Below are 21,065 nucleotides of genomic sequence, written 5' to 3'. Positions count from 1 at the left end.
CAGATAATATATTTAAAGTGTGTTCGCGTATAACCAGTAGAGATAAAAGACTGAAAATATAATACGATAAGACACGAAGCATACTTTATATTAAGCGTGTATGCACACATAAAATATAAAGGCATAAAAAATACAATTTATACATATACAGATACAGACATATATACACGCTCGTTAATAGAATATCCTTGTAGGTTTCGCCTGAGTAAAATAACAGTGATGGGTCCCTAAAAATGTGACATAACTTCTGCTCCTTAGATAAATCTGCAAAGCCGTCAACTATTTCATTGCAACATTGTAGAAAGAGTAAAGTAAAACTGGTATATGTAGGGCAGTTAAAGTGAGTTGGGTTTAACGCCGCTTTTTACTGTATTCAAGTTACATCGAGGCGTGTCAGCTTAATGTGGGAGGAAAGCCCGAAATGATGCAGGTCTAAGACGTTTACCACTTCGGTGAAACCCACGAGAACGGGTACGGTGCTGACAAACCTAGAAACATAATCAGGGTGAACCGGGATTCGAACCCACAATCATAGGTTTCTGGCGTGCCCAAGGGACGCAACTCTGCACAGACCATCTCCACTACACTGCACCAGAAATGGGCTTCACACATTGTACACATGTCGGGAATCGAACCCGGGTCTTCGGCGTGACGAGCGAACGCTTTAACCACTAGGCCACCCGACCGCCCTATGTAGAGACGCCAGGTTGCAAAGGTCTCTTCCTGGCAACTGGTGTTTGTCTACCTGGTGCATCGTCTCAGCTTGCCCTTTTGCAGTACTCTCGCCCAACCTTTACCCGATGAATTGTGTTACGTTAGCTTGTAAAACACTCAGTTAGAAATAACTAAATAATTAATCAAATTTCAATGCCAAGCCTAACGAGCTTACTTACATGTTAAAACACAATTACTCCTCCTAGACACAGCTGACCTTGGACTTCACTTGGGAGAATTGCAGCTTGACATACGCCTTCTACCATGGATGCTGGGGTATCGTGCAGGAAGCTAAGGTACCATAAGCCCCCATGATCCCCGAGGTGGCCTAGCTTTGGTGACCGGTGGCTTATAGCCCGTGTCTTAAACAGTTGTAGATGAAATGGTAATAATAGAATATGTTTGACACAATGGTTTTCAAATATAACTTTGTATTCGTGACTCAACTGTAAATTCTCGTCGCTATAGGCTGAAATAATGTCGATGCGACGCTTTACACTGGGTCATGCCAGGCAGTGTGCATTATCAACACATTTCAAAGTACGAATTACAGAAGCTTAGTAAAGACCACACACACACACAAACACACACACACACACACACACACACACACACACACACACACACACACACACACACACACACACACACACATGATCTAATGATCAAAGTTTATTTGTTGAAAAGTTGAATAAATACTCTTTTTTTTGAGAAACTAAAATTGTTTATGCTCTATATTTATACTTTTTCGTGGAGCCATTTGGACTTTTTAGCCTAGGCGTTTCAACTAGTGTGTCTGGACTTTTTCACATGTGTCCTTTTTCACCTAGACTAGTGACATCGGATGCACGCGTTGTAATTCGGTTGGGTACACTTTTGATAGCGTGTTCGGTAATCGCTATTCAGGTTCGACTCCATATATGATAATAAATCATACGTACGTGCACGAAACTTGTAAATATCTTTCAAAACTACAGTATATATTCCCACGTATTCCCTAGTGCGCCGTTGCTGTCAATTATATTTGATGTGATACATTCTACACACTTGTCGAAATATAAAAGATAGATAAGTTCCAAAAATATATAGCGATATATCTAATAAGAGATGCATATATATGTACTTGGTTTTCGTGTATCATAATTGTATTGTCCATCCTAAAATCATCGTCTTCCAGATAGCCATAGATATTTGCAAGGAAAATAGTACTATTATTGGACAGGAAGTCGCAATGTTTGGACATGCGTAATAGTAGTTCCGAATTTATTTGGCGCCATTTAGTGTGTGTCAGCAAAACAATATTTCACAGAAGGAGAAAGGAAATAATAAGAAGATGCCTCCTCAACTTTCTTCCGGTTCCATTGAGGTACTAATTAGGGGAATACTTTGGTCTGATTAAGTTGTGACGTGTTGACATCGCTCAGTCGTGATTAATTTACTTATTTGTCAATATCATGTTGTCAATTTCGTTTTGGTTACGATCGGACCAAAAAGAAATCACCATGTATCAGCATACATGTATGAAAATATATCCGAAGTCAGAATTATGTTTACAATTGTGTGTTATAAGTTTACCTTTGAAGCCTATCAGCTGTTCTACCATGTAATATTTGTATTCGGTTCTGAAATTCTCAAACATTCAAGGGTAGCTAATACATCAGCTTGCCATGTCATCAATACGAGCCGACTGACTAAACATTTTACTTTTCCTCAATAAGTCAAAGTAAACTTGAACATTTTCAGGAAATCATAGCAGGCAACACACCTGATAGCCCGATACTACAGATAATGGTAAGTGTTGTAGCCTATAGATGTTTTATTCACCAGCTGTTCATGTAGGTCTCATATATCGATCTATATATCATATATCGACATGTCTCATTGCTAGATCTTTTATTTCATGTTACTGAGTACTGCTACTTGCATGAAGCCATCAGTCAATCATGAAGATGGATTGTGTCCAGGCTATCTTGGCAATGCTTGTTGTTTGAAATTGTTTGTGTAAATCTGGTCAGCAGTCAGTCATGTTCAGATGTATTTATTATGCATGTTTGTTGAGGTGGCCACGGGTGGCCCAGTAGTCTGAGGTGCTGCGATTCTCTGTGCAGAGTTGCATCCCTTTGGCACACCAGAAACCTATGATTGTGGGTTCGAATACCTGATTCGTCCCAATTATGTTTCTAGGTTTGTAAGCACCATACCCGTGCTCAAGGGTTTCACCGAAGTGGTAAACGTCTGAAACCTGCTTCACTTCGGGCTTTCCTCCCACATTAAAGGGGCACTGAACTAACGCAATTCCCCGGGACTGGTTGTTGCCTTTGTTATTGTTTTTTCCCAGTGAGTACCCGGATGTATAGCAGAAATCTAGACTATTTCGCGACCTCTGCTGCGCAATTCGTAAGCGCATCAGTCACTTTTATGGGTAGTAATAAGGGCGTTTGGTCACATTGATCAACAAAATGAAATACAGTTTTCGAGATAATAGGGAAATGTAGGTATCTTTGTGGGTAGCAACGGTAATGGTGACGAAGTTTTGATAAGTCACTTGCTTGGTAATTTTGCGATTTTCGTTAACACTATTTTGACTTGCAACACAAAGTAAATATTTCACCTGGCCATTGCTTTTTTTATAGTGTGTATATTTTTTTACTGTCAAAATGTGTAACATTTTCAAATTAATTTTAAAGTCTAAATATTGAGTTATTTTACAAAGTGACTGAAAAACATTTCCATCTGTATTATTATGATAACGAATTCCAAACATTTTTATGTTTAATGTCATCACCAAGAGACTGAAAATGTTACGTTGAAAAGTACATGTCTATGTTGTTTAGCTTCTAATCCTACATAATAATCTGTTGTAATGTTTGTAGGCCCTTTGGATCATCTTAATCAATCTGGACAGATTTTTTAGTCAAAATGACTGAAATATTTACACATTTTATAGATTGCCTGAGAGAATCACATTTTACAAATTGACGGTAATATATACACGCTTATAAAGGAAAAGACCAGTGAAAAAAACATCTATCGCGCATTGAAGAATTTCCCAACCAAGACGTAGAGAAACAAGACCGAATCGGTTCAAATGAAGGAAAACAAAATGCAAATACCATAATTGCAACCTACCAAATTTATGTGTATAAATTTTAGGAGCTTCCTTGTTCGAGGAATGTATCCGTGAATATCCACACAAAGGAACAATATCCCACTCGTCTGCAGCTGTACAAAGAAACTTATTTGATGTCACGTGTCTCTGTAACAATCAAATATTTTAAAAGATATATATCGTTTCGGGATATTATAACCCGTGTTCGTTTCTCAACTGATCACTTGGATTGTTTCAGGTGTTTCACATAGGTGTCAAGTCTCAAGGGTCGGCTGAGAAAGCCCACGTGACAACTATTTTCATAACGCCCACGGTTCCTAAAAATCCATTGAGTGATAGATAACAATGAGCAATCAATCAACGTATTATCAGTTAACCCTTTGAACAAAGTATGTTGTTTTTACATCGGCACTTCACGCCATGATATGAGTGTATTCCCTTTGTTTTAGTAAACCTAGACATGTAAACACTCACTTTTGACATATCCACTGTGCACAGTGATTAATCAATCAACGTATTTTCTGTTAATCCTTTGATGACTAGGAACGATCTGTTGATTTACAACAAAAAAGTAAATCAACTGATCATTCACCTCTTGCTGGTCTGCCACGCGCATATTACATAACACACATTTCACCTCACTTCAAACCTGGATTTAGATTGAATAATTACCCCAGACACAATAAATGCCAAATGGGAACCTTTGTCAGGTAATCTAAGTGGTGCTACCACTAATTGTACCTGTAATAAATTCATTAACTGAGCATCAAGTGAATGACGACAAATACACAAGTGTAGGGTTATACGAGAAAACGTGGATGACAACAAAGGATTGGTAATCATATTATCGACGCAATCCGACTATAACTATAACTATAACCATCTGGTGTATTTCCAAATGAGGACATCCGATGAGCTCCGCCGTTCTTTTTGTCTGTTTAGGCTGAAGAAATTAATTAACATGCGCCCTTTGTCGAAATCTTTATAGATTACAGTTAACCAATCAGTGTTTATGCAAAAATTTGTAAAACAAATATTGCCTCCAGCTTCCAAGTTTATTTAGCTGTCCTTGCAGACGGTAGCCCAGTCTCCGGTCACGCTCTGTTGCGTTGCGTATCATCCGGGTACTCACGGGGAAAAACCAATAACAAAGGCAACATCCAGTCCCGGGAATTGCGTTAGATCAGTGCCCCTTTAAGCTGACATGCCGTGATATAACTGGAATAATGTTAAAAGCGGCGTTAAACCCAACACACTCACTCATGTTTGTTGATGATTTTGCTTCCAAGGGTGATTTCCTAAACCTGTTTGAGGAAATAACCCAGTCAAGCTCATCAACAAATATGTATAATGAAAACCCAGATTAGAATTATCATAATTTTCTGTTCTTATGAAATAATGGTACATGTACATGTCAGGAGCAATTTGAAACATCAGTGTAGGAACTGAAGTTCAGAAATGGAACAAAACGAGATGCTGGTACCGCATAGTGTTTACTTATTCAATAAATACACACGGATGCTCGCTCGCTCGGGACAGTGATGACTTGGTGTTATGCCACTGCCACAGACGAACACCAGAATGCAAACTTGCATTTTGGAATTACAGAACATTTCAAAGGTAGATGCACTTGTCAAGTATTACAGTGTATCACATTAAACACATACAAATCTCTATTTGAAATCGCCGATTTACCGAGCATTAAGAAACGATGTTGTGATACGTATCATGGGAAGTAGAAACCTCAATTTACCGATATATCGGTAATGCCGCACACCCTTACTCTTAATAATCATCAAGGTCATAAGTTTTGCACCACATGTATCATGATGTGTTTCCATGGTTACGCTTACAGAGTTCCAAGAAAATCTCAGCAGGTGGAGGGGCAGACAGATATCGGCTGCTGTTGTCAGATGGAAAGCACAGCTACTCTCGTATGTATCATGTGTATTGGATAGTGAAAAAACTTATGCAATCAGGGATTTATCTAGATGTGGTCAGAGGCTGATTTTCGTCCCAGACTGCAGCAGATGCAGGGCTCAACGTAGCTATATTAATCATGCCCCAGTGCAACTAATTATTGAAAAGTACAAACTAATATTTATTTCTACATGCATAAAAAAAAATCAAATTTGTTTCTGACTAACCCCTACTTCTCCACACAACGATGATCTTCGAACACAGCGAATACCTCTAAAAATGATATATCTGAATTTAAGAATATATGAACCGCAAAAAACAGAGGCACTTAGTTCAAAACTCTTGATAAATCACTAGTCTAAAATCCTGGATAAATCCCTGGCCATGTACCCGTGAAGATTCCGGGGTAGAATAGGCCTTCAGCAAACCATGCTTGCCGTAAAAGGCGACTAACAGTATCAGGCTTGTCAGGCTCGCTGATTTGGTTGATGCACGTCATCAATCCCAATTGCGTGGATTGATGTTCATGATATTAATCACTGGATTGTCTCGTCCAGTCTCGATTATTTACAGACCGCCGTCATATAGCTGGAATATTGCTGAGTGCGGTGTTAAACAACAAATCAACCAACCAACCCTGGCCATGTTTCAGTTGTTGGCAAGGCAACCACAAGGCCTCCATTAATTCAAACACTGTCTATATGGATATTGTGGTTTTGTTCCGTAATCAACTGAAGTTTGTGATCAAGATTAATTGACAGAAAGACTACCGTCTGTCAAAGCCTTTTTTGAGTCTAGAGTACAAACTTCATGTATATTGAATGTTATTAGCTGAGCTTACTGTTAAATAGTGATACCATCTTCATCCAATGGCTAAGGTCGAAGACAGAGACTCGACCAGTTAGAGTACACACTGATCCGATGAAGGGGGAAATAATTTTGCTCTTTAAGCATGCTTTAGGACGTGGATTTATTGCATCGTTACTAGGGACAAATGATACACCATATATTAGTAATGACAGTTGTTTCTGAACTAGCACCTGTTTTGTGTGTGTATTCCCAGATGCCATGTTGGCGACGCAGTTGAACGAGTTGATGGAACAGAATGAGATCGACAATCTGAGCGTTGTGCAGGTCAACAAATACCTGTGTAACACGCTACAGGGGGACAGGTAAGACTCCGTGGCTTGCTGCAAGGACAACTTGTCGCCCATGCATGCACGTTGCTATGTGAGCGTTTTATTCTTGAACACCATGTTTTAAAGCCCATTTCAATTCACGTCACCTTTTGGATGACAGTAAAAAGAATCCAGTACACAAAAACACTGATTACTACATGTGTGGCAACTCCTAATTATCAGTCAACATGATGCATTTTCCAAATGGGGTGGTGTGGTCGCCTAGTGGTTAAAGCGTTTGCTCGTCATGCCGAAGGTCTGGGTTCTATTCCCCACATGGGTACAATGTGTGAAGCCCATTTCAAGTGTCCCCCGACATAATATTCATATTCGTGATATTGTTGGAATATTGCTAAAAGCAACCAAACAATACTTGCTCACCTTTTCCAAATTTTGCCTGTCAGAGGCACTTAGTTGAAAGCCTGTTGGATCAGACCCTGTCACACCAAGAGGTTGATACCATTGGAGGATCAGCATGACCAAAATGAAAAAGTGCAGAGTATTGTTAAAATTTTGGTTTTGTTGTATTCTTATCCTCCCGGCATATAATGCTTGTGGATATATAGTCATCATCTGGTCTGTCTGTCCATCTGTCCACATTTCGTTTCTGGAGCATAACTTAAAAAACTTAGATTTTCTTCCGAACTTGGCACATATATCAACCAGGGGCTTAAGTGGTGTCTTTTGCCTTTTTGGGGGTGCCTGTGAAGATTCCGGGGTAGAATAGGTCTTCAGCAACCCAAATTTGCTGTAAAAGGTGAGTATGCTTGTTGTAAAAGGCGACTAACGGGATCGGGTGGTCAGGCTCGCTGACTTGGTTGATGCATGTCATCGATCCCAATTGCGTGGATCGATGCTCATGATGTCAATCACTGGACTGTCTGGTCCAGACTCGATTATTTTACAGACCGCCGTCATATAGCTGGAATATTGCTGAGTGCGGCGTTAAAAAACAAACCAAACCAAACCAAACCATTTGGGGGCTGACTCTTGTTAAATGAATCCTTTGACACCTGTGCCTGGTATGTTTTGTGTTTCACCACATGGTTTTGATGTCCCCTTCAGGCGAGTGATGATCCTGCTGGACGTAAAGGTTGTCAAGAAGGGTTCAGAGGTCGGGGAGAGAATTGGGAACCCGGTGCCTTTCAAACCTGGCCAGGAAAACACTGCACGTAAGTAGAACTGTTTCCGTCTCGAATACACAGACGCTGCACAAAGGTGCAATAGATCTGAGCTGGACCTCCTCAGGGGCTGATATTTGGCCCCAAGCCTGCAGCTAATGTCATACAAAAGTCCCAATTCATATTATAATTGGCACGGCTGGCAGAGTTGAGTCCCTTGGGCATGCCAGAAACCTATGATGGTGGGTTCGAATCCCGGTTCACCCCGATTATGTTTCTAGGTTTGTCAGCACCATACCCGTGCTCGTGGGTTTCACCGAAGTGGTAAACGTCTGAGACTTGCATCACTTCGGGCTTTCCTCCCACATTAAGCTAACACATCGCGATATAACTGGGATACTGTTAAAAGCGTCGTTAAACCAAACTCACTCACTCACTCATATTATAATTATATCTTATCATGCCAATGTGAGTTCGTTGTAGAGGTAACTGTATTTCACTGGTCACAGGACCAATAAAGAGGAATAGATTTTATGTTCTTGCTTTGGACGCAGTGTTAAAACACCACTCAGTTTGAGAAATGTGGCACTGGGGGTACTCCAGGAGAACAGGTCCCCAGCAATGTTGTATGTTTGTTGTTTGAGGTGATCTTTTGGATGAAGTGGAATAATCAGCTGTTTTTGTTTTGAGATGACCCCTTTCTTCTCTATGTGAAGTTGTTGCCGAGATGACCTACTTTGCATTGAAGTAACAATTTGTTTCATTTATTTGCATGTAGCAGTACCACCGAATGGACAGAGTGCAGGTGAGCAAAACATCTGGAAATTGCTGACTATGATTGTTGACGATAACTGTTGACTATAACTGTTGACTATACTGTCGACGTTAACTGTTGACTCTTAACTGTCGACTATAACTGTTGACAATAATTTTTGACTATAACTGTTGACCAATTGTTGACTATAACTGTTGAAAATAACTGTTGACTAACTGTTGACAATAATTGGCGACTATAATTGTCATCTCTAGCTGTTGACAATAATTGTTGACCATAACTGTTGACTAATTGTTGACTATAACTGTCGACTAACTGTTGACAATAACTGTAACTGTAGACTATAACCGTTGTCTATAACTGTTGCCTATAAATGTTGACTATTACTCTTGACTTCCCGGGAAGAAGTCAGTACCTCATTATAACTCCATGGGGATTCCGGGTTAGAAATGGCCCAAGCAAGTTCTACTTGTAAGAGGTGACTCACAGGATCTGGTGGTCAGGCTTGCTGACACTGTTGAAGACAATGATCATTTCTCACAATATCAATCAATGAATCGTGGAGTTATACAACAAACAAAACCTTTGTAACAACTAAAAAGACAACTACCTTGGGCATCTTGTAGTCATGCAGTCAACCACTTGTTGGCCTGGGAACAGTTTCCGTTGATGATAGGAGGGTACAGTGACATCGCTTACTGCAATCCGAAGTAGTTCATTGGATAACAAATACGTCTGTTTATGTTCTAGTTTCTAATGGACCAGCCCAAGTGAATGGTGTCAGCAATTCATCCAGTGCCAAGTCTCCATACAACAGAGGTGTGTATCGTGGCACGGTGGTAGTGGTGTTGTCATGCTAGGGAGGTGCTGCCTCCATTTGGGACACTATCCTCCTAATGGGACATATTTTGGTAGTGACACAATAGCAGGGATTTATCTATCAGTGCTCAGGGGCCAATTTTTGGCCACATTTGTTGCATTGGTGACTTGCATTTCACTGATAACAGAACCAATAAACTAGGAGAGGCTTAAATATTGGTTATGCTTTTTTTGCATTGATTGAAATATTAAAATACCCCGGAATTTAAGAAAATAAGGTCTTTTAAGAAAGTCACATTTTTTTTTAAAAATTAATGTTTTTCCCCATATTGCCTGCCAAGGGCATTTATGTGATGTATTTTTAACACCATGAAACCACCCACTCCCCCAATCACCATGCCAAGGCCCCACACTCAAACCCTACACCCTGGTCATCACGTCAACACCACACCCCCTGTCACCACACCAACACCCCCAATCCCACTCCCAACACCCCCAACCATAAGACCCGTAAAGATTCCGGGGTAGAATAGGTCTTCAGCAACCCATGCTTGCCGTAAAAGGTGACTATGCTTGCCGTAAAAGGCCACTAACGGGATCGGGTGGTCAGACTCGCTGATTTGGTTGATGCACGTCATCAGTCCTAATTGCATGGATCGATGCTCATGATATTAATCACTGGATTGTCTGGTCCAGACTCGATTATTTACAGGCCGCTGTTATATAGCTGGAATCTTGCTGAGTGCGGCGTTAAACAACAAACCAAACAACCAAACCAACCCCAAACCAACTACCAACACCCCACACCCCCAGTCACCACACCCAACACCCCACCCTGTATAATGATAGGGTGAAGGTACTGTTCCCACTGAAAGCAAGATTGAACTTATGAATTGATATATGATGTTCATCTGTACATTTTCAGCACAGACCACAAATCGTTCCCCACAGAAACCGTCGGGGGGTGCTGGCAACTACAGTATCCGGGGCGGAGCTGGACCCTCCACCCCCGGGTCATCTCGTGTTCACACCATTGCAAGTCTCACCCCCTACCAGAACAGGTGAGACAGGACACATTGTTGCCTGCACTACATCATTGGGCCATGAAGAGGATAGAATTGGTCTTTATCAACCCATACATGTCATAAGGGGCGACTAACTGGATTGGCTTGTCAGGCTTGATGAGATCATTGTATCCCAATTGTGTAGATGGATTGTCTGGTCCAGAGTTGATTATTAACAGGTTTTGTTCATATAGCTGGAATATTGCTGAGTGCGGCATTAAACAACAAACAAACAAACAAACCAGGAATACCAACTGGTATGTTCCATTTGGGATATTGTCTGAGAACATGTCAACTGGCTGCTGTAGTTTGTAAAGCTGAGTTTGAGAACACCCCATTACGGGTCATGTCAAAACGACCTTCCGCGAACTTTGACCGACCACTGAAAGTAGATATCAGCCAATCAGGAAGCAGCTTTCTCGAGCTTTATTGAACTCATTTCAACCTGGCGACTTCCATTTCAGACTACGCTTGAAAAATATGTTGACACAGTTCTCGATTAAAATTTTGAAAACTGAACAAACAAACATTCCGGAAGTCTAATATATGGTTGAGATTGTATGGCATTGCTTCCCATGTAACTGCAACGCCTCCCCCGTTCAAATGTTTATCCCATGGAAGAGAGAGATAGACCATAATTTTGACGGAATCAGTCGTACAGGTCGTTACTGTCGTTGGGAATACCCTGTGTTAACGTTTCGAGGTTGCACGATTAAAAAATACATTCCGACTGCCACTTTCATGATCTGGTAAGCGACGCTTTGATTGGTCGGATGAAAGGTTGTTCTGACGAGACCCTTAATGGGATGTCCTCAGGTCTTTGTTTGATAGCGAGAACTAAGATCTGATTTGAATGAGATTGCAAATTAACAAACATGACATAAACATTGGTTGCCTTCATATTACCATATTTATCCACCAGGTGGCGGATCAGGGCTCGAGTGACCCAAAAGTCCGGGATTCGGACGTGGAGCAACTCCCGCGGGGAGGGGAAGCTGTTCAGTGTCAACTTCCTGGACGAGTCTGGAGAAATCAGGGCCACAGGTTTCAACGAGGCTGTCGACCGATTCTACGAGCTCCTGGAGGTCAATAAGGTGTTCTTCGTCAGTCGCGCCACCCTCAAGACGGCCAACAAGCAGTACTCCAACGTTCAGAACGACTACGAGATGACCTTTAACCCCGACTCCCAGATCGAGATCTGTAATGAGGAATGTGACCTCCCTACCATGACCTTTGAATTTGTCAAGATTAATGAACTGGACAAACATCAATCCAATGCCCTGATTGGTGAGGAATATGAAGTATAGTTGATTGGATATCTATGTTTACCTTTTCTGTCCGTTTTTGTTCAGTACCAATTTGTAACAAAACTGAAACATCGAGAACTGGTTCAGAATTATCGCGGGGCATAAACGGCTCAGTTGTCTAAGGGGCCGCAATTCGCTGTGCAGAGTTGCGTCCCTTGAGCACGCCAGAAACCTATGATTGTGGGTTCGAATCTCGCAGTGTGCCCTGATTATGTTTCTAGGTTTGTCAGCACCATACCCGTACTCGTGGGTTTCACCGAAGTGGTAAACGTCTGAGACCTGCATCACTTCGGGCTTTCCTCCCTCATTAAGCTGACATGCCGCGATATGACTGGAATACTGTTAAAATCGGCGTTCAACCCAACTCACTCACAAGTAAAGGGAGATAGATTGTCACGATGTGAAGCCTACGAAGTTTGTATACCTTGTGATTTGGAACTAATTACTACTGATGTTTCCAAAATGGTGACAGATTAAAAATATGATATTAGTTTTAAAACAATTAAAAACTGAACATTAAATGAAACATGTATGTATTACTCAGAATTTTACTTGTCCTCAGCAGAGTTTACTTGTCTCTGGCTAGCAGACTAGCATGAATTTCAAAATCTGCGCACTTAAACTTGCACTCTCTGGATCATGGACCTCAGACAATGAATTCCTATTTCTGATCAATATTCAACATCTGGTCTTGTATTCTGGTGACCTGTGAAGATCCAGGTTTGAATAGGTCTTCAGCAACCCATTCTTACCGTAAGAGGCGACTAACGGGATCGGGTGGTCAGGCTCGCAGGCTTGATTGATGCATGTCATCGTATCTCAATTGCATGGATAGTGCTTTCCTTCCAAATTTCACTGAAACACACTGCTTTAAGCTCACATGTGGGCATTTGGGTAGATTAATTGTTCAGGATTGTTTTTGTCTGAGACATATTTATATAGAGGATTGTTTGTTACCATGGTTACAGATATAGTGGGCGTGGTCAAGGTGTGCCAGGATCTATCCACAGTTGTTGGTCGTCAAAGTCAGAAGGAAATCACTAAGCGAGATCTGCAGATTGTCGACCAATCAGGGATGGGGGTGAACCTCACCCTGTGGGGGAATGATGTAAGTATATAAATATAGACAATGTCTTCAATGACTCGAATGTACATGATCCATAGACATGGGGAAGGACCAGTAAAGATCCGGGGTTGAATAGGTCTTCAGCAGCCCATGCTTATAAGGGACGAAGGACCGCCTCCGTGGTGTTGAGGTAGAGCGTAGGAGAGCGGAAGGTCCAGGGTTCGATCCCGGTCCACCTCATACAAAAAGACGTTAAAAGATTGTACTTGTTGTTACCCTGTCTGGCGCTCGGCATTAAGGGGGTAAAATATATAAGTGAAATAATCTTGGACGCGACGTTAAAACCAATTTCACCTCACCTATAAGGGGCGAAGATCCGGGGTTGAATAGGTCTTCTGCAACCCAAGCTTATAAGGGGCGAAGATCCGGGGTTGAATAGGTCTTCAGCAACCCATGCTTATAAGGGGCGAAGATCCGGGGTAGAATAGGTCTTCAGCAACCCATGCTTATAAGGGGCGAAGATCCGGGGTAGAAAAGGTCTTCAGCAACCCATGCTAATAAGGGGCGAAAGATCTCGGGGTTGAATAGGTCTTCAGCAACCCATGCTTATAAGGGGGAAGATCCGTGGTTGAATAGGTCTTCAGCAACCCATGCTTGCTGTAAATGGCGACTCTATTTGTCGTAACGGGACAGGGTGTTCAGACTCGCTGACTGGGTTGATGCATGTCATCGTATCCCAGTGGATCGATGCTCATGATGTCCATCACTGAATTGTCTGGTCCAGACTCGATTATTTACAGACCGACGACTTATAGCTGGAATATTGCTGAGTGCAGCGTTAAACAACAAACAAACAAGGGCTAGACAAATCTCATTGTTGTCTGTACCATATATACTGGGTATGAGTACGATTTAACACAAGCTACAAGTCTGTATCTTCCTTCATAGGCCCAGGCCTTCGATGGCAGTGCGAGTCCTGTGATAGCCGTGAAGGGTGCCAGGCTGTCTGACTATGGAGGTAGGTCATTCTTCAGAATTTTGATTTTTGCCTGGTATAAAGCCAGAATACAATCTACTCTTGACCATGTCAACTTCCTAGCTTGAAAATATTTTCTCATACGAGAGCTCCAGATAAGGTGCATGTTGGAGTGAAATATTCAAAATATATCAGCGTTACCATTGATTGCATGTCATCATACTCCGATGGCATGGGTTGTTCATAATATTAATCACCGGATTGTCTGGTCCAACCTTGTTTATTTATAGGCTCTCGTCATAGTTGGAATATTGTTGAGTGTGGCGTTAAAGAACATACAAACAAATCTGTAGACAGATACATGCACACTGCTTTGTTTTCTTGCAGGGAGGTCGCTGTCTGTGTTAGCCAGCAGTCAGCTGATCGTCAACCCAGATATCCGAGAAGCTCACATGCTGCGGGGCTGGTTTGACCGGGATGGACAAAGCATGGACTTCGACAGCTACCGCAACGAGGGAGGCAGCGGAGGGGCAGGTATGAATCTGTTGACATCCCCTTTACAGATGTGACATTGCCATCATCAGGAAAATGTTGAAAAACCTTTTAGTTTCAGTGTTCAATGATAGTAGTAATACCAATGTCACTGCGAAAACATGCCCCAAGGCATTGGATCGACATATGGAAATAAGTTTGAGTGCCAATGAGAGTTATTATCCCCCGCGACGATGTGGAAGGGGGATATAGGAATGGGTGCTGTCAGTCCACACCTGCCGTCCTCCAGTCCGTCACGTTTCGTTTCCGGAGCAGAACTCAAAAACCACGAGAGATATCTTAACCAAACTTGGCACATGGATAGGTCTAGTGGTGAACTGGTGCCTTTTGATAGTTTGGGATGTTTTTTATCTTGAAAACCGTACAATATTTCTCAACCAAACTTGGCACATAGATAGGTCTGGTGGTAAACCGGTGCCTTTTGATAGTTTGGGATTTAAAAAAAATAAAATTGTTCGAGTTTCCATAGCAACGATTTTGCTATGGCAAAGACTGAAAATGGCAGTAGTGCTCATTTCCTGAGCAGATCTTGAAAGCCATACAATATTTCTTCCCTTACACACAACTGGACTTGTGATTTTGTCAGGGGATATGAGTATTTCATGCTTGGTTAAGGTTACTTCATGATTTAGATATTAGGTGTGGCCAAGCACTTCTGACTCTTTTCTTTCTTCCATGTAGGCATGGCCACAAACTGGAAAACGTTCCAGCAAGTCAAGTCTGACAACATCGCATCTATGGATAAGGCTGACTACTTCACCAGCAAGGGAACCGTTGTGTTCTTGAAGAAAGACAACTGCATGTACAAGGTAGGGGGAGGAGTTAACCCTTATGAGGGCCACAGTTAACCCTAACCAGAGTTAACCCTTATGAGGGGCCACAGTTAACCCTAAGGAGAGTTCACCCTAATGAGGGGCCACAGTTAACCCTAAGGAGAGTTCACCCTAATGAGGGGCCACAGTTAACCCTAATGAGGGGCCACAGTTAACCCTTATGAGGGGCCACAGTTAACCCTAACGAGAGTTAACCCTTATGAGGGCCAACAGTTAACCCTTATGATGGGCCACAGTTAACCCTTATGAGGGGCCACAGTTAACCCTTATGATGGGCCACAGTTAACCCTTATGAGGGGCCACAGTTAACCCTAACGAGAGTTAACCCTTATGAGGGGCCACAGTTAACCCTAACGAGAGTTAACCCTAATGAGGGGCCACAGTTAACCCTAACGAGAGTTCACCCTATTGAGGGGCCACAGTTAACCCTAACAAGAGTTAAACCTTATGCGGGGCCATAGTTAACCCTTACAAGGGGCCCAATATTAGAAATGCTATTCTCGCCCAGTTCGTTGAATGTTTTAATGGTTGGTTACAACTTGTGACCTGATTGTATGTTTTAGTTCCCCAACATAAGCTCATCCTATCAACCACTGGTTTGCCTAACCCAGATTCTATTATTCATATAGTCTGTCATGTCACATGTTATGTTGCTACTGGCGTCAAACAATGTATGGTGTATTACCATCAGTATAATTTAAAATTTTGGGTCCTTGGAAACAACCAAGGGACCCACTTGCACAAAGTGATCTTAGTGCTAAGATGATTGTAACTCCCATACGTTAACATAGGCTTACGATAGTCTTAGCGCTAAGATCGCTGTATGCAAGTGGGCCCAGGGCCCTGTTCCTCAAAGAGATCTTAGCGCTACAATGATCGTAAGCCTATGTTAAAGTATGGGACTTGCAATGACCTTAGCTCTAAGATCGCCTTGAGGAACAGGGCCCAGGACCCCGTTCCGCCATGTGACGTTAGAGCTACAACTGTCACATGTCAGTGTTAAAGAATGGGAGTTGCAATCATCTTAGCACTAAGATCACTTTGTGAGACCTGGGCCCCGTTCCAAAAAGACATCTTTGCACTAAGAACAGGGTCCTGGGCCCACTTGCACACAGCATCTTAGCGCTAAGACTATCGTAAGCCTATCTTAACGTATGGGAGTTTCGATCATCTTAGCACTAAGATCACTTAGTGCATGTGGGCCCCTTGGTCGTCAAAGCAATGTTAGCGCTACGATGATCATAACCCTATGTTAAAGTATGGGACTTACGATCACCTTAGCGCTAAGACCGCTTTGATGAACGGGGCCCAGGACCCACCCAAAATGTCTACCACTGTTGTGTCCCTGGTTGCAGGCGTGCCCCACGGAGCAGTGTAACAAGAAGCTGGTGGACCAGGGCAACGGCCTGTACCGCTGCGAGAAGTGTGCCCGCGAGTTCCCCAACTACAAGTGGAGGATGATCCTCAATGTAAGTAGTGCAGGAGGACACATGGCGACTGTCGAACAGAGACCAGGAGTTAAATTCAGCCATTCTACATCTCTTGACCCGTGAAGATCTGGGGTAGAATGTCTTCAGCAACCCATGTTTGTCGTAAGAGGCGACTAACGGGATCGGGTGGTCAGGCTCGCTAACTTGGCTGATGCATGTCATCACATCCAAATTGCATGGATCGATGCTTATGATGTCATTAACTAGATTGTCTTGTCCAGACTTAATTATTTACAGACTGCCGTCATATAGTTGGAATGTTGCTGAGTGTGGCGTTAAACAACAAACAAACAAACAAACACCTCAGTTCATACCAGCTGCTTTTATTGGATAATGACAAAAACTGTTTTTTCATGTGAGTTTTTTCTGAAAATTAAGTTTCCAAAATTTTGGGTAAGCTCATCTATAAGATAAGAATGAAATAATAAAGAATTGCATTAACACATTGTGATATGTTTGTTGTGTTGAGCAGTGTTTACATAGCTATGTCTCTAACCTGGTGAGGGGGGCACAGGTGGCCCAGTCGTCTAAGGCGCCACGATTCGCTGTGCAGATTTGCGTCAATTGGGCACGCCAGAAACCTATGATTGTGGGTTCGGATCCAGTTCGCCCCGATTATGTTTCTAGGTTTGTCAGCACCATACCCATGCTCATGGGTTTCACTGAAGTGATAAACGTCTGAGACCTGCATCGCTTCGGGCTTTCCTCCCTTATTAAGCGGACACGCCGTGATGTGACTGGAATATAGTTAAAAGCGGTGTTAAACCCAACTCACTCACTCACCTGATTTTCACAGGCTAATCTGGCAGACTACTCCGACAACCAGTGGGCTACCTGCTTCCAGGATTCTGCTGAGGTCCTCTTGTCGGTTAAAGCTGACGAGTTGGGAAGCCTCCGTGATTCTGTAAGTATTTTATTCTGATCACATTAATCTTTTCACTAGTAGAACTCCCTCGGGATTCTGGTTCTGCGTTTGTTCCCATCGACCTTTGCTGGTTGGAAGCGGTGACTTTATGGACTGGGTTGATGGCGTGTCATGGTACCTCAATGGCGTGGATCATGCTAAAAATATCAACGTTCCTAACAATATGTCATCGATCCCAATTGCGTGGATCGATGCTCATGTCAATCACTGGATTGTCTGGTACAAGCTTGATTATTTACAGGCTGCTGGCATATTGCTGAGTGCGGCACACACTTGTAGAACTGAACTTGACTGCCATTTTTTTAACACCATTACCTCCGTCGTTGCCGTTTTGCAGTTGGTCAGACATGTGATTAAGTGTTTGTTAGTCAGTTTGATGTGTCGTTATATATTGGAGTGTAACGATTTATCAGACTATCATTCAATGTATTGCAATTGTTTGTCCTATGATAGAACTATGTTGATACTTAAATCATGCCAATAGCATTGTCGATAGTATGCATAACAGTTGATAGTTTCAATAGTTGCAGTTTGTTATATATAGAACATAACTTATTTGAACATGCCTGTGTTGGTTAGCAAGGATTACGACGACTTCAGATTAGAGTTACTTCCCTTTGGTATGAGTAGCGACAGTGAGGAAAATGGCCGACTTTGAGATTGTCAGCAATGCTTTATTTATTTCTATTACATGGATTAATATTGTTATCAAGCCTTAAAGTTGGTTTACTACTATCACAATACAATTGCAATGGTGTGGGCTGCTAATGCAATACAATTGCAGTGGTGAAAATAGCCCCAATGGTCCCCCATACTTATGTATGATCGTTTTCCTTGTTATGTTTCAGAATGAAGCCAGTTTTGACCAGGTCTTCCAAGATGCCTTGTTCAAATCCTACATCTTCAAGTTCCGGGCAAAGATGGAGATGTACAATGTAAGTACATCCAAACTTCTAATTCCTGTAATTAATTGCTGGCCGAGTGGTGTAATACGCTAGCTATCTTGCAGAGTTGTGTCCCTTCTTCATGGCAGGATCTGCTAGTTATTGGTTCTAATCCCAGATTATGATGCTTGGTTTGTCAACAGATTCAGCATTGTACTCATGTTCGTGGGTTTGACAAAGGAGGTGAAACATCTAGCGGCTGCCTTCTCACATTAAGCTTATGTGTCTTGATATAACCATAATACTACTCAAAGGGACTTTAATCCCGTGAAGATCTGGTTAGAATTGGTCTCAAGTCCCTGATGGTCATAAGAGGCAACACATGGGGTTGGGTGGTCAAGCTTGCTGACTTGGATGATGTAGGTTATCGTATCTCGATTGATGCTGATGTCAGTCTCTGGATTATCTTGTCCAGCCATGTCTTGTCTTGACATCATAGACCTGGAATCTTGCTGAGTGCTATGTTAAGCAATATGCAATCAAAACAAAAGGGACATTCACTCAATACTAGAAAGAAGTCTATTGATACCTTCCATATTAAGATGCAACCCATGAAGATCCGGGGTTGAATAGGTCTTCAGCAACCCATGGTGGTCAGGCTCGCTGACTTGGTTGATGCATGTCATCGATCCCAATTGCATGGATCGATGCTTATGATATCAATCACTGGAGTGTCTTGTCCAGATTCAATTATTTACAGACCGCCATCATATAGCTGGAATATTGCTGAGTGCGCCGTTAAACAACCAACCAACCAACCATATTAGATACACATGGATTTGTTTACGTGAAATCAATTTTGGAAATATAGCATAAGCAACTGTAACGCCATTGCAAATGATAAATATTTTAGCAAGGTTTGATCTTGGGGATATAAAACCCCCACCATAATATGTGGACTTGTATTTTTATTTGAATACATTGAAGTTGATAACCTATTAATAATTACGTCTTTTATCAGGACGAGCAGCGCCTGAAGACTGTCTGTATGTCAGCAACACCAATTGATTGGACAGAATACGGCAAGCGGTTGGTAGACGAAATAAACAAGCTAACGGGTTGAACCAGGAAACCTAACACCCAATGTTAAGATTCCCACGTTACGGAGTACGACCAGCCTAACAAAGATTCTGTCAGAACATCAGCAACCATGATTCTCGGACAGAACAAGTTATCACTTCCAAGTGATGGAGGCAGTGACAATTGGCAAGTCTGATATGTTGCCATGGTTACGGCAGTATATCGATCTTGATGACTGTTTTGAAAGACACTGTGTGTGTGTATACTGCCTACGTGTACTCCAGGAGTATTGCCAGTGTATATAGATGTATAAAGATTGAAACAACATGTATTCAGATAACTACATGTTTTGTTAATTTAAAAGTGCTCATTATATTTCAGTCGAATCTCCTACCATTCTGATGAGCAATGTCAGCAACTGTTTGATTACCACAGATGTAGAATTCATACTGCTTCAATACCAAACAGATCACCATTTTGAAATCAGACATTCATTCTTTCATCGACTAAATAATGATTTTTCTCATTATTATGCGAGTAGTAGTTACTTGTCAAACGTCTTTTTCCAAAGATATTTTTTCATGAATTGTATGTTGAAATGTCCCAATGTTTTGGTTTGAGCATGTATCCTTGTTTCGTCATGATGTACCCATTAGAGAGGGAATAAACCCAAACTCACTGATTCTAGTTGTGTTGTCATATAAGCTGACTACAGACAGGGCAGAGCTGGTAACTGGGTTGGATTCCCAACATTAGCTACTACCCAGCAAGGAAGGATCCAGCATTTTTAAAAAGGGGGGATCCAAAATATCAAAATCTTCTCTCAGATAATTTTACTGCCTACAACATAACTACAGTTGTCTATGGTGCTGTAATTCGCTGTGCAGAGTTGCGTCCCTTTTGCATGCCACAAACCCATGATCAAGGGTTCAAATCCTGGTTTACCCCGATGTATCAAGGTTTGTCAGCACCGTAGTCATGATCATGGGTCTAGTCGGTACTAGTAAAAGCACGCACACAAGCATGCATGCACGCACGCACATCGATGTGTAAGTGCATTATCTTCAACGTGACGTTAAACCCCATTTCACCTCACCTCTGGTCCAGACTCAATTATTTATGAGCTGTGATAGTACAGTGTTATTATTATACAGAAGAAGCGACACACTGTGTGGCCAAGTCTACTGGGGCTCTGCAATTTGCTTTTCGAGTTTTGTCCCTTGGGCATGCCAGAAACCTATGATTGTGGGTT

General features: G+C 42.0%; 1 protein-coding gene across 2 annotated transcripts; it reads left to right on the top strand.

The window, feature by feature from the left end:
- The first annotated feature begins 1,963 nt into the window (after window positions 1-1,963).
- LOC139477416 (replication protein A 70 kDa DNA-binding subunit-like) lies at window positions 1,964-20,482 on the top strand. 2 transcript variants are annotated; one of them, XM_071259983.1, is made up of 17 exons: window positions 1,964-2,080; window positions 2,458-2,505; window positions 5,679-5,757; window positions 6,807-6,915; window positions 7,987-8,093; window positions 8,824-8,847; window positions 9,568-9,636; window positions 10,562-10,697; window positions 11,623-11,987; window positions 12,976-13,115; window positions 14,022-14,091; window positions 14,437-14,583; window positions 15,283-15,410; window positions 16,790-16,903; window positions 17,721-17,828; window positions 18,698-18,784; window positions 19,755-20,482. In XM_071259983.1, exons 1-17 carry the CDS (start codon window positions 2,048-2,050, stop codon window positions 19,854-19,856), a joined length of 1,866 nt encoding a protein of 621 aa, XP_071116084.1. In that variant the 5' UTR covers window positions 1,964-2,047; the 3' UTR covers window positions 19,857-20,482. The 2 variants fall into 2 exon arrangements, with proteins under 2 accessions (XP_071116084.1, XP_071116083.1); XM_071259982.1 differs by having other exon boundaries at window positions 8,821-8,847.
- Window positions 20,483-21,065: the final 583 nt, after the last annotated feature.

The sequence above is a fragment of the Haliotis cracherodii genome, unplaced genomic scaffold (genome assembly GCF_022045235.1).
Source record: "Haliotis cracherodii isolate W230 unplaced genomic scaffold, xgHalCrac1.p SCAF_33, whole genome shotgun sequence".
Taxonomy (NCBI): Eukaryota; Metazoa; Mollusca; class Gastropoda; order Lepetellida; family Haliotidae; genus Haliotis; species Haliotis cracherodii.
Note: the sequence above shows the minus strand (reverse complement) of the source record. Positions and strands in the feature narration are given on the sequence as shown.